The sequence below is a fragment of the Panthera pardus genome, unplaced genomic scaffold (genome assembly GCF_024362965.1).
Source record: "Panthera pardus isolate Hobbes unplaced genomic scaffold, ASM2436296v1 HiC_scaffold_3, whole genome shotgun sequence".
Lineage (NCBI taxonomy): Eukaryota > Metazoa > Chordata > Mammalia > Carnivora > Felidae > Panthera > Panthera pardus.
This window is the reverse complement of record NW_026526876.1, coordinates 37,173,860-37,188,777: the sequence shown is the minus strand read 5'-3', so window position 1 is coordinate 37,188,777 and position 14,918 is coordinate 37,173,860. Positions and strand designations below refer to the sequence as shown.

Genomic DNA, 14,918 nt, shown 5'->3' with positions numbered 1-14,918 from the left:
TTTCAGGTGAATAATGTGATCATGTTCAAAACAAGGTAAATACCAAAGGAATTTTCGAGTGAATATCATGTTTTTGAACCTGCCCCCTGATTCTGCACAAGATAAACTGTGGTAGCTTCACAATGTGGACTTCTAAACTTCTATGATGCAATCAGATAACCTCTCCATACTTCGTTTTCCCATCTATAAAGTGATGGCCTGGATTAAATGACCTTCAGTGTCCTTTCAGCTGTAAAATTCAATGAGTATAGGGTCCACAGTCACAGTGTCATGCAGATAGCAGTTATTTACTAATCAGATAACTAGGAGTCTTGGTGGTCCAAGAGTAGCTATTAACCTGAAGCAGGCAAAAATAAAATAAAATTAGGTTCCAAGCATCAACATAGACACAAATGGCAGAGCCCAAGATACTACAGTTTAAAACATGGTGATCAGCTGGATTTCTTTGTAGGTGATTGCTGCCTTGTTCTCTCCAACACACAAGTTTGGAACCAAAAGATATCTCTGGTTTTCCTCTTGACAGTCTATTCCCAGCCTGCCTCCAAATCTGTTGTCAAATCTCTTGTCCCTCTTCTTGGTCTTCAGTAAACTGTCTCTCAGGCTTTCTCCTTCCCCTCCAGGCTGCACATTTCTGCTGGTTTGATCACAGTGGACCTCATTCCCTGTCCTTAAAAACAAGCAAGCCAACCAACCAACCCAACAACCAGTTCTTCAGCTGCTCCCCTTTATCTACAGAAAGAAAAAAAAATCTAAACTCCGACTTGACATTTATAGTCATTTATTTGGTCACAATATACCTGGCTGGTATTTTTCTTTAATAGTTCATCGAGTGATAATTGGTTGCCTATTACACGTAGGGAGCATGGAGATTATGAGACATACAACCACAATTTGCAGTCCTGATGCTAGAACAAAGGAGAAGGGATATTTGATGCAGGTTTTCAGTGATGTGGTGAAAGACCATAATCATTGACTAATTGAGGAAAGCGTGTAGATCTCTTACTGTTGGAATCCGAGTGGATGTTGGATTGACTGTGGCAGGGATTTCATGTAGTGGAAGTGTTATGGAAGACTCTAATGGTGAGTAAGGTTTTATTTATTTTATTTCTTTATTATTGTCTGGGAACAGACTTCCAAAAAATCAATACTGTCAACATTGGATAACAATGCTTGTTTATTATTTAATGAAAGTTGAATTGTGACCAGTTCATAAGTAAGAAAACATTGTGTTGTCTTCCAGAGTAGGTTTCTAAAATTTGTGGGTATAGAGGGACACCTGGGTGGCTCAGTCGGTTAAGCATCCGATTTCGACTCAGGTCGTGATCTCAATGTTTGTGGGTTTGATCCCTGTATTGGGTTCTGTGCTGACAGCTCAGAGCCTGGAGCCTGCTTCAGATCCTGTCTCTCTCTCTCTCTCTCTCACCCTCCCCTGCTCATGCTCTGTCTCTTTCTCAAAAATAAACATTAAAAACAATTTTTTTAATTTGTGGATATAGTCTCAAGACCACAGAAATATTACGTTCAAAAAGAGAACCTATGAACTTATGGCAGATCCTTCTGTTACATGAGTTACATGCTTCTCTGCTATTACCACAGTATTTGTTATTTACTGTCTTAGATTGACATCCATTCATGTATAAATATCTCATAGTTTAGACCAGATTGTAAGCTTCTTGTAGGCAGATACAAGGTCCTGTTCTTTTGATGGATTGAAGGTACTGGGCTAGATGGGGCACCAGCTCCCCTCCAGGGGACTTCCCATTCCTGCCTATTTCTGAGACTGGTGCCCCAACCCCTGGGTCCCAGCCTCTGAGGCCTCCACCAGAGACTTCCACCAGATGGTGCTCTTTTCCCATTTCTGTTCTTGGGTGTCGTTGGCCATATTACCCTTTGCCACTTGTCCATTCTTTTTGCAAGGTAGTAGATGAAACACTGGTACTAGAAAGAAAATTTGAAATCAAGTGAATCTTCCAAAGTGAGAAATGAAGTTTTAGGAAATATCTGTAGTGTACAGACTATTAGTATTGTTCACAAAAGCCATTTCCTTGGTCATATATAACTCTCTACATGTGGCTGATCAAGGCCATTTGCAAGGGTTTTGCTAGTGTTATCAACTTGCCATTGAAGCCCTGGTCAACCAGGTTTCCATTTGAATTCTAAGATTCCATTACTAATATCAGTATAACACTTCATTCTTGGCAGTATGTTTGGAGACAGCCATTACCAGAGAACAGAGATAGTCAAGAGGGAAATAGAAGTCATCTCTGGACCTTGAGTATCGCAGACAGCCTATCCATTTAGAAGGCACCACTGTTTTGGTATAAAAACCAAAGTTCAAATTTACATCCTTAAGAAGAGATTCAATTTTGTTTAGCAGGTGGCTTAACAAGACAGAGAATGTATGATGTGTTTTAAATTTCCATAAGTCACAGGTAAAATAACACCTTTAATACGTTAGTTGCAAAAAAAATTCATCTAGATGTTCTAGATTTATAACATTACAGATGTTGGCCTTTCTGGGTAGCTATTTTATAATGTCATTGCAACCTTATTCATCTAACCCAGAGGGTCTTATCATTTTGGAGGAAAAGAGTTATTGACATTTTTGGAAATCTAATGAAGTTTATGGACTCTTCTTCAAGGGAAAAGAAAACATAGATTGATTTTAACCCATAATTTTAGGGAGTTTATGAGTCTTCTAAAGCTCAACTATGGGCTCCAAGTTAAAGATGTCTGGTCTAACTACTCTCTGATGCTAAGCTGTCTGACAAAACAATTATACCTTCTCTTAATAGTAGATTTATTTCCTATATTACAGTAAATAGAAAAACAGTTAATGTGGAATTTAAGAGCTTGAACTCTGAGCCAAGGAGACCTGGATACAAATCTTGGTTCTGCCATTTAATAGCTGTGTGATTTTGGTCAAGTTTGTTGGCCTTCCTGAGTTTCAGTTTCCTTATCTGTAAAATGGAAATAGTAATAGTACTGCCCTCATAGGGTTTTGATGAAGGTTAAATAAAATAATACATATAAAATGTATACATAGCACAATGCCTAGCATATGTTAAGTGCTGAATATGCTAACCTTTGCTGTAATCAAGAGATGGAATTATTTTTCTTTCTGAGATATTTTCAGTAATAAAGGATAAAGTAGTTAGTCTTACCTACTTCACCAGGATCTATCTAATTAGCTAGCTGAGGGGTGAAAGCTCTGAGTACTTTAATCTCAATAACTATGTTCATTGGTTAGCTCCATAGTCAAGAATTTGATACCCACCCCAACTTTCCAGTCTAATAATTAAGAGTCAGTAGCTTCATTTTTAGCAGACATCTAGTGTTCTGTGACTCTTGAGTAGCAAACTAGATCAGTTTGTTTGCAGTTTGAAATATATCAGCAGGTGGACTCTATGTATTTTAGACACCATTTTGTCCATGGCACCAGAGCAAAACACTTGTCATATACAAGACATTCAACAAGTATTTGTTGATTGAGTGACTGAATTCTGTTACAATGGTAAAATGTATCTAGAGAAAAAAGTGAATTTTGCTGAGTGTTTTTTAAATTAGATTATATTTTTAAGACTTTCCTCCTCAATTTTTTATGAGAGTGCATGCTCTGGAACTAGTTGCTAAGATTGGAAACTTGTCTGCCTCATTACGCGCCGAGTAAACCGTGAGCAAGTTATCTCCCCTCTCAATACCTTGGTTTCCTAAGTTATTAAATGAGCATAATAATAGGGTTACACGGTGTGGAGGAAGTGGGTTCATATAAGAGAAGTATTTAGAACAGTGTCCAGCAATATATTCGAGAAATCTTAATGTTGTTATTACTGTCCTTGCTATTACTACTACTGCTACTGCTGCTGCTATAGATTCAAGATCCCCTCAATATGGTGAATTCAATTTATTTGCTGTTACCTTTCCCTAAGTTTCACTGAAAACCTAACTTAAAAACACAAGTAGAATGCAACAAATATTGCATTGCATGTTAACTAACTAGAATTTAAATAAAATTTGGAAAATAAAATAAAATAAAATAAAATAAAATATAAAATAAAATAAAATAAAATAAAATAAAATAAAAATAGCAGACTTTGTCTGACATGTAATGTAACTGTAAATTTTCTAGGCTATTCTGCCTAGCCGACCGTTAGGAAATTTTATTCTTCTATTTTCATTTTTTGAGGAACAAGTAAAGATGGATTTGTTTTGACTGAATGTGAAAATAATAATCATCAATATGGTTGCAGCATTTTCTCTCTGCTCATTCTGTGCTCATCTTTTTCCAGTTCCAAATATCATTTGCATGGACCTGATGATGTTGAGTATGGATATTGCCGCGGAGTGATAGCTTCCTTTTCATATTGAAGCTGAAGCTTCAAAGGGAAGATTAAAGAAGTGTTTGTTATCTATCTGCACAGGCCTGATATGAAATTCTCAGAGGCTTTTAGGATAAACACAACTCTGTGTGTGTGTGTGTGTGTGTGTGTGTGCGCGCACGCGTGTGTGCATGTGCCTATGCTTTTTCTTCTATATAATTCTATTGTGGTATTTGCATTTTGGTTTAAAATTTCTAGTTTCAGACTTGTTGGAGTCTCCGGCTAAGGGATAATTGTTTTCAGAATGAAGGAAAAGAATTAGAAGCTGTTGGCTGGATTTGACTAAATGCCTCCTAAAGAGCATAGAATTCTCTAGTGTGGAGTCATCTTTCCAGAGAATGTGATGAAGGCCATCTATAGGATATGTTTAATGAAACAAGATCAAAACTTTAAATGTGTTGTGTTCAGCAAAGAATAATCCATAGTGCCCTCCAGTGAGGGATGAGGTTGCTCACCTTCTCGCCTTACTTCTAAAAAGAAGTATCCTCTGTGAGCTGTGGGGTAGAGGTGTGTGTGTGAACAAACTTCTTGAGGGTTGTTGCACAATTAAGGCTTAGGGTAAGAAGAAGGGGGAAAGGTAGGGTAGCAGGATTGTTTTATACCTTCTGAAAATGAAGGGAACTAACATTCCACTTCATGCCATTCCACATCAAATTCTACATATGATTTTTATTGGCAGAAATATTTAATTACAACGTCATCAAGATTAAAGTGGATTCTGCTATTTAACATCAACTAGATAGACCTGCTACTTTATTTAATACCATTAAGTTGAATTATTTCTTAGTAATCAGCCTTCATATGATACAGCTATGATTGGCAAAAGCAATACTCTTGGTGGGGTGCTTGGGTGGCTCAGTCAGTTGAATGTCCAACTCTTGATTTTGGCTCAGGTCATGATCCCAGGGTTGAGGGATCAAGCTCTGCGTTGGGCTCCATGCTGAGTGTGGAGCCTGCTTAAGATTCTCTCTCTCTTTCCTTCTGCTCATCTCCATCCCCTTTAAAATAAAATTTAAAAAATAAAACATAAGCGTTATGTGAACTTATAAGATCTTCTTAACTAAAAAGAGAAAGCAGGAACCCAGGGGCACTTTACAGTAGGTAGAGAGGGGAACTGAAGATATGTGTGTGCATTGTAGTAGGGGTTGTGGGGGAGAGAGGACAAAAGAAGAGGTTGAGATCATCAATAACATATTTTGCCTACTTAATAATTTGCCAAGAGTTGGCCTTTAAACTGCCACAGCATGGCTCCATTTTTTTTCTGGGTCAATAAATGAGAACCACATTGGTTAGCAAAGTTCCTGCTGTTGCCTTCATATACATTTTGGCAAGAGATGTGCACACACGCATGCATGCATACATGTGCACACACACACACACACACACACACACACACACTTGCACAGACTCACATTCTAATTTCTATTTCTATTGAATTGGAGGTTGGGTAACTATAGGAATCAGGGGCTAGAGCTGTGGCACAAAAGAAGATGGAAAGTTGCTCATCCCTTTGATGATTTGCTTGATTAGCTGTTTTTTATAGAAAGGAGTTTTATGGAAAAACTCTTCACAGTGGCCAGGTACAGTGGGAAGCTGCGCTGTCTGCCAGGGCGAGATTGACCCATCATACTAATTTATGCAACTTAAGTTACAGCCACTTTCAATCTCCATATGCCTTTATATCAGCATGGACACCCTTCTTCCCAGCTGTTGCTGCTTTACCCTTCCCACCTCTTCCTCTTATTCCCTCTCTGTCTTTCCACTGCACATGTCAGAGCTGTCCTGAACTTTCCCTGCCCTATCATCCAAGTATCTTACATTTCTCTTCACCTGATTGCCAGCCTGGAACTGTTCTGGGAAAAGAAAGGAATACGAGAAGTCAACCAGGAGGCTTCACCATCTTCTCTTCCTTATCTTTCGTAGTTTCCCACAAATTCATCTTGAATTATGGCAACATACTCCCCACTTATCTCCTTCTTTTCCATTTTCTGAATTTTTGTCTTATAAAGAAATAACCTAGATACTCACTGGGATGATACTCTCTCAAGTAGCCTCACCTTATTTCAGTTGTGGGTATGCTGGAAGACACTCCATTATTACCTATGTATTGCCTTTTTCTAAATCTTTTTTTGGGTTATGGATTTCCTTTAAGAATTTGATTTAAAAAATAACTCTGGACTCTCTGCCAAGGAAAAAGGTGCTCAAATGCACATACACATTCCTGAGACGTTAAGATGAGGATAGAAAAATATCCATTCTATTTAGTGGCATGGAATTCACTATGTCCATGACAGGAATTAATGTGTGGTTACTATAAGCAAGATTGGAGTATGTCGGGGAGTGAGTGGGAGGTGAGAAAACAGAGAGAAACTACAGACAACGCTTCTTGAAAATTTCACTGTGATATGAAGGGAAAGAGGATAGCAGATGGAGGGATATGAAGAAAGTGAGGGAGGGTTTGCTTTATTTTTATACAAGCATAAATACTGATGGAAAGGGCCACATTGAGAGGAAGAGGTTGAATATATACAAAAGGAAATCAATACAGAATAATGTAAGGTTCCTGTGAAGGCAGGAGGAAATGGAATCCAAAGTACAGTAGACTTTTGTGGGTAGCCGCCATATATAACATTGCTTCTATGGGGGAAAGTGCTATTAGATTCCAAGTAGGTGACTTACAAATGATCCTTTCTGCTACTGCCATTTCATTAGGTTTAAGACTTTAAGGGTTGTTGGCTTTGCCAATGATATCCCAAAATAAAAGAGGTGATGGAATGACACAGTGAATTGTAAGAGCCCCAATCCTGGCATAGACACTCAAACGTTAGGTGACCTTAAGTCAGTTGTTTGGGTTTCACCTGTAAAATTAAGAATTTATGCCTAGAAGTATTTGAGGATGTTTTGGGGGGTGGGGGGATGCTGTTTGGCTGTCATTATAAGTGGGAGTGCCACTGGTGTTTGGTGCCAAGGACCAGTGATGCTGATTGTCCTGTAATACACAGGACAGGTCACAACAAAGAATTGTCATACTCAAAGCCTGTAGGGCTCCTGATGAGAAACTCTGGACCATGGATGGCTAGGTAACCTCTCAGGACCTTTCCAGCAATATGGTCAAAATTTTCTGAATTACAGTGAGTTAAATGTTGCCTTCAGGCCATTGAGAATCTTCCAAATCTCAGGGACGCTTTGGTTTTTCTCAGAGTGGGTAGTGGCGTGGCTGGTTATTGACTATTTAGCAAGCTTTTTGGGCTAGGTGCTGTATCTACCATATGTTTGACTTATTTCCATTCTTTTCCTTGTATTTCAGGTACTATTGGGATTTTCAGCCCCAAGGTGAGTGCTTTTTGACCATTTATGGTTTCACACTAAAAATGTGTGGATGGTATTGTTTACTTCGGTGTCTTCTAAACAAGCTTCTACACAGAATGGTATTAGCCATATCTAAGGAAAGTTAGTGGAGTGTTTAATTAACCTTCACCCTGCTGGGCTCCCCTGCCCTGCTTTTTAGCAACAAGAGGCTGTGATGCATCTGCCTTCTGAGTGGATTGGTGCTAGATTATTTTATCAAACCAAAGCTATAATATGCTTTTACTCCTTGAGCTTTGTTAGATGCCAACAGGATCCAGTAGCATTCAAATAAAATGGTGGCCGAGTCCATAATAAAAACCTTGGGAGGGCTCCAACTCAGCTAATCCTTCATTTGCTCCAGAAATAAATTCCAGTTTGTTACCTCCTTGGTCACAGTGGTCTTCCATGCAGCCTGCCTGTCTGGCAGCAGAGAAATGTCAGAAATAGAGTAGTGTTGAAATTCCCACTAGAACAGTGTTATCACATTTTAATATGAGCCTCACTGCAGCCTCGGTGCTTCTAATTGCTTTCAAACCATTGTTTTCCTGCTTTTGCTTGATGAACCCAGCATCTGGCATGATTCTAAAAACTACAACAGACAGCTGTGTGCAAAATTAAAAAAAAAAAAAGGACAGGATTAGAACATATTTTTAAAAGGTTCAAAATTGGATTTTTTTTTTTGCCTGAATTCAGTTTGAGGGGGTGTCTTTCAACTATATGCATTTTTTTCCTTTTTAGTACTCTGATTGAGAATGTCAGAAACCTCATTCTGAATATTGATTATTAACCTATTATAAATGGGGGATTTTCATTTTTTCAGAGAATCACAGAGTGTTTTAGATCAAGCTTGCAAATAGTTTTATGAACTATTTTGCTCTAAAACTTTTTTTAATCAATTGCAAACTTTTCCAGGTTTTTTTTTTTTGCTCTTAATATTGTCAGTGTATCCATTGTCAGTTAGCAGTAATACCATAGAGAAATTCAAATTGTGAGGAATGATACTAGTTATATGAAAATTTTAATTTTCCTAGCTCACACTTTTAGTGTATTTCAAGTCTATATAAGGTTTTCTTTAAAAACAGTCAGAAATAAATACCTTACACTTTTAAAGGCTTTTGACTCTTGTACATTGGTTGTAGTATTTATAATATTTTTTAAATTTATAATATTTTAAATAATGTGATGTATTACTGTGTATCTCACTGTCCTAAAGCATTTATGGCTAAAAACATAGACTGAGAATAGAGAATTATATGTAATAATGTAGCAGTTTGCTTTGCAGACTATGAAATATGCTCTTCAGGCAATGGCCCTCTATAGTTCAGGGTTTAACAGATGTTAACCAAAATCCACAGGGGCTAGAACGTGAATGTGAACTGGCAGAAACGAATGGAACTGTGAGAGTAGAATTAATTACCTAAAGGAGAAATAAAGAATTGGTGTCAGAGATACAGCATAGTAATGTGTTGTGAAGAGAAGATACTTTGGAGTTTAACACAGGAGACTATATGGGACCACAGAGACAAAGGGCAGATCTTACCAGATTCTTGTAGTGGTGGCATTGCAGTCACCTTCCAGTTTATGGCAACTTCTACACAGCCTTTGTCTCTTAGAGGACAGAGGTAGAGTAACCAACGGAACAATTGAAGAGTTTACTTAGAACAGACAACTCTATTTGCTTCTCAACAATGATTGGATATAGGTAGCAAATTCTTTGCTCATTTGGAAGCACAAGTAAGGAAAGATCAAGTTGGAAAACCCATACTTATGTCTTGGCCCCAGCCTTGCTCTTCCCCCTAAGACATTTTTTTGACGGAGTATCTTTTACCTTGCTCTTTTGATCAGATCTTAGCTGATTGCACATTCAGAAACTGGCAGAGTGTGCGGGGCAGGGGGGCACTAACAGGTCTCTGGAAGGCACTATAGGACATTTTAGGGATATGAAAAGAATAAGAATATGTAAATAAGAGAACAGCTGGCAAAAGAATTTAAAAAGCCCTGGAAGACTAGGGAGTATTGGGAAGGGAATGAGAAAGGACAGAAATGATGGCCTCAAACTTTCTTACCATTTTTATCTATGGCAGGATCCTCATGCAGGAAGGTGATGGGATGAATTTTATTAACTCCGTGCATTTGCCTAAATACACACCTGTGTTCTTCAGGATATTTGGACTAAACTAGAGTCTGGTGCCTGGGAGGAAAATAGTTCTTAATTATAAAAGATCTCTTATTTACACATCTCTTTAGTAGTACACATTTAAACATCTGGTTATGGGAAAGTCTGTGATGAGTTGGTACAATGTGTTGAAAGGGTCACCTTTAAAGAAAGATGCTTGGGAGGATGGACTGCCCCGAGATAGAAAAGATTGCAAACAAACTCTTTCTTACCTATCATTCCATTAAACCCCAGGTTTAAGGTGGTAGAAGGGTGACCATTGAATAGTGTTAGGGAGAGTCTTGTCCCTAGTCTAGAGAAGAAACGTGCCATGGTAGAAAGGGCATGGACGTTGAGTCTTGACAGACCTGGTTCAAATCCCACCCAAAACATTTAGCTAAAGGTCATGTGACCTTAACAAGTTGCTTAATTTCTCTGAAACTCAGCTTCTTTATCTATAAAATGGGAGATGCTCCAGACACTGTGCTAAGTCCTATATATGTGTTCTCTTATTTGATTTTCAGAACAGCCCTATGAAGCAGGTACTAATAAACCCATTTGACAGACATGGGCACTGAGGCACAGAGAGTTTGAGAATTGCTCAATGTCGTGCCCCTCAAGGATTCTAACTTGGTCAGGCTGACTCCATAGCATATGCTTTTTTTTTGAGATAGAATTCACATAACACAAAATTCACCCTTTCAAAGTATACAAGTCAGTGGTTTTTAGTGTAGTAAGTACAGTAAGAAACCTCATGCTCATTCATAGTCCCAGAGCCCATGCTCTTGCTCACTGTATTTTACTGTCTCATTTGCAGTGCTGTTACGGGGACGAATGGTAATATGTATAAGCCCTAGCACAGTACCTGGGCATAGTGAACAGTGAGAAAATGTAGTGTGCATTTACGAGTGTGTTAATGGCAATTCTTGCCCTCACATTTCCACCCAAATTTTCTTATTGGCCCACAGTCACCTTCCTGAATGATGTTTGTTAACAAAGAATGAAACATGGGGAAAATAAAACATAATCCAAATAGCTTATTTTCATGTGGAAGGAACAGAAGTGAAAGAGCTCTTTTAATGAGCTCAAATATGATTGGAGAATGTGGGAAAAGCTTTTTATTTTTATTTTTTAATAAGACATAGATTCCTTTCACAATTCAAGTCCTGCTTGCTTTAAGAACTTTTTTTTCTACTTAATGTTTCACTTAAAGTTACAAAGAAAATTCACTGGGATCTTTGCCGTAGAGCTTTTACATTTCATGAATCAGGTATCTAAAGCAAGATATTGATCAGATGTTAAACATTAGTTTTACTTTTTGGATATAATGACAGTATGACTTTGTGGCATTAAGCAAACTGATATACCTCATTTTGTTTAGTTTCCCTTGTTGTAAAACAAGTTAATTATCAACAGTTATAGTTTAATCAGATTTGAATTACAAGGTATAATGTTTTTAATTAGAAATTTATTACTGGAAAAACATTATCATGAATAGTAGAAAAATTGCCCACCATGGACCCAGAGTCTAAAGCAAATGACACGATATTTAAATAAAAATTTAAGAAAGACCATATGTAAATATATATAACAACAAAAATAATTTTTTTAATCCAGTGGTCACTATGAGCCTGTGAAATTTCTTGCTAGCTTGAAGATTCTTTGAGTATCTTCATGAGGGGTGTGGAGAGTTTCTGAGAAAATTATTCAGTATATTTTAATATGAAAAATTTCTACTGTGTGAACCTTAAAAACCCTGTTATGAAATGGCAAGCCTATATCCCTTATCAAAGTAAATTGCCTAAAAATATAGTTTGGCATAAGCAAATAATGCAAAGTGAATAAAGAAAATGTTATTATAAAGCCTTATTAACTGTAGGCTTTAAGAGATGTGAGGGGCACCTGGGTGGCTCAGTCGGTTAAGTGTCTAACTCTTGATTTCAGCTTAGGTCATGACCTCGCAGTTTGTGAGATTGAGTCCTGCGTTGGGCTCCACGCTTACAGTGCAGAGCCTGTTTGGGATTCTGTCTCTCCCTGTCTCTGCCCCTCCCCACCCCCTCTCTCTCTCTCTCTCTCTCTGTCTCTCTCTCAAAAATAAATAAATAAACTTAAAAAAAAGGAGATTAAAAGGCATATCAACTAATGTGTAGACCTCATTTTCATCTTGAGTCAAATAAACTATAAAGAATTATATCTGTGAGAGAATTAGAAATTTTAACATTGAATAATTTATGTTAAGAATCTACTGTTGACTACATCAAAGTAAAAAGCTTTTGCACGGCAAAAGAAACCATCAACAAAAAGAAAGGGCAGCCTCCTGAATGAGACAGATATTTATTTGCAAATCATACATCTGATAAGGAGTTAATTCCAAAGTATATAAAGATACAGCTTAATGTACAAAAAAACCCCAAACAACCTGATTAAAAAGTGGGCGAGGACTTAATAGACATTTTCCAAAGAAGATACACAGATGACCGACTGGCAGGTGAAAAGACGATCAGCTTCACTCATCATCATCAGGGAGATACAAATCAAAGTCACAATGAGATATCACCTCACACCTGTTAGACTGGTTAGTATCAAAAAGACAAGAAATACCAAGTGTTGGCGAGGATGTGCAGAAAAGAGAACTCTTACATACTGTTGGTGGGAATGTAAATTTGTGCAGCCACTATGGAAAACAGTTTGGAGGTTCCTCAAAAACTTAAAAATGGAACTACCATATGATTCAGCAATTCTATTTCTGGGTGCTTATCCAAAGAAAACAAAAACACCAATTCAAAGATGTATATGCATCTCTCTATGCTCACTGCAGCATTATTTACAATAGCTAAGATATGGAAGTAACCTAAGTGTCCATTGATGGATGAATGGTTAAAGGTGATGAGGTAGATTTATACAATGGAATATTACTTATCCATTAAAAAGAATGAAATCTTGCCATTTGTGACAGCATGTATCGACCTAGAGGGCATTATGCTAAGTGAAGTAAATCAGTCAGAGAAAGCCAAATGCCATATGATTTCACTTATATGTGGAATCTAAAACAAATGGGGGCACCTGGATGGCTCAGTCACTTAAGCGTCCCAACTTTGGCTCAGGTCATGATGTCACAGTCTGTGAGTTTGAGCCCTTCATGGGGCTCTGTGCTGGCAGCTCGAAGCCTGGAGCCTGCTTCCGATCTGTGTCTCCCTGTCTCTCTGCTCCTACCCGGCTCGTGCTCTGCCTCTGTCTCTGTCTCTCTCTCTCAAAAATAAATAAACATTTAAAAAACAAAAATAGAAAAATAAACAAAACAAATGAACAAACAAAATAAAACAGAAACAGACTCATAGATATAGTAAACAAACTGTTGGTCACCAGAGTGGGTGAAATAGGTGAAGGGGATTAAGAGGTACAAACTTCCAGTTATAAAATAAATAAGTGACAGGAACGTAATGTACAGCATGGGGAATATAGCCAATAATACTGTAATAACTTTGTATGATGACAGATGCTAACTAGACTTATCATGGGGCCCATTTCATAGTATATGTAAATATTGGATCACTATGATGTACACTTGAAACTGGCAGGAGATAGTATGTCAATTATACTTCAATTTAAAAAGAATCTATTGTTATTATTTTAGGTGTGACAATGGTGTTATGCTTATATATATATTTTTAAAGAGTCCTTATCTTAGAGAGATATACACTGTGATATTGAAAGATAAAGTAATAGATGTCTGACATAGTATTCAAAATAGTATGGGAGAGGAAGGAAGAAATGGGGTGGGGGTGTATATTAGACCAGATGGGTCATAAATTGACTCTGATTGTTGAGGATGGATGATGTGTACATGGGGGTTTATTACACTGTTTTGTCTTTTGTATGCATTTAAAATTCTCATAATGCAAAGATAAAAGAAAAAGAAATCCAGGTTGAGAATTTTTTAAAATGTGACATTATTCTTATATTTCTATTGTAAGAACTAGTACATTAATGCATTAGATATTTTATGTGTCTCGGGCACAAAATACATAGAATAGTTAGCCTTTTTAAAAAAAAAAAAACGCAAGTTTAATGTTTTGTGATGGAAAGAGCATGAGTTTTGACATCAGAGGTAAATTTGAATGCCAGCTCCTCTACTTACAAACTGTGTGAGCTATGGCAAGTGACATAACCTCTTCATCTACAAAATGTTGCTAATAATATCTACTTCATAGTTATTGTGAGTTGTAAGAAATTATAATGCTATGACAAACTCAGGGGGAGTGCTTGCTTCCTGGTAGTTACTTACTACACACAAAACCAAAGTATTATTTTTATGTTTCAAAGTAGGTCTATGTGAGTAAATCCATGCATAGAACTTAAACAATATGTACCTCATGTCTTCCCATAAAATTCATCTATTCCAGCTGAACCCTAGTATAGGGCCATGTATATATTTGTGAGGCTTGCATTTAAAGGATGTATGTGCAGGATTTGTATTGGTAGGCACTTCTGAGGTTAGATTGATGAGCTTGCTGCTCTGTAATGTCTGAGACATGTTGAATCGAAGCAAAGATGTCATTTAACTTCTCGTCTCTTACTATCACATACTTGGGGCATGTAGTTATGACAGCTACAAGAAGCAAACCATTAACGCAGCAAAGAAACACCATCTTTGCACTAAAAAAGGAGAAAAGGGTCTCCCTTTGAAGTTGGAGAGAAGTGTTTTTAAATTAATGGAGTGTACAGTGATTTTACTAAGTTTTATTTATGAAAATACTCTTTGCATTCATGCCAGAAGGCTTTAGCACAGTCGTAAGTAGGATTTATACAAAGAAACACAGCCCAAATTTATGACGTGTTTGCAACTGTAAGAAAAAGTCTGAATTTACAATATTTGTAATTTATTGTTAAATATCTTTTCTATCACTATTCCTGGAATGCTAATATTTTATAAACACAAGTGTTGGTTATGAACCTAGAATATCCTAACTTATACTACTTTTTATAAAGAAGTCTTCCAGAATGTTTTCTATGTCTTTTGGGGATTTAATAACGGG

General features: G+C 37.2%; 1 protein-coding gene across 3 annotated transcripts in view; it reads left to right on the top strand.

Annotated features, from left to right (window-relative positions):
* Window positions 1-14,918, top strand: part of SKAP1 (src kinase associated phosphoprotein 1) — a 277,807-nt gene that overhangs the window by 51,480 nt on the left and 211,409 nt on the right. For all 3 annotated transcript variants that reach the window (XM_053892330.1, XM_053892328.1, XM_053892329.1), the window contains exon 3: window positions 7,687-7,712. In XM_053892330.1, the coding sequence (XP_053748305.1) occupies window positions 7,687-7,712 (26 nt within the window). The remainder of the gene's footprint in view (window positions 1-7,686; window positions 7,713-14,918) is intronic.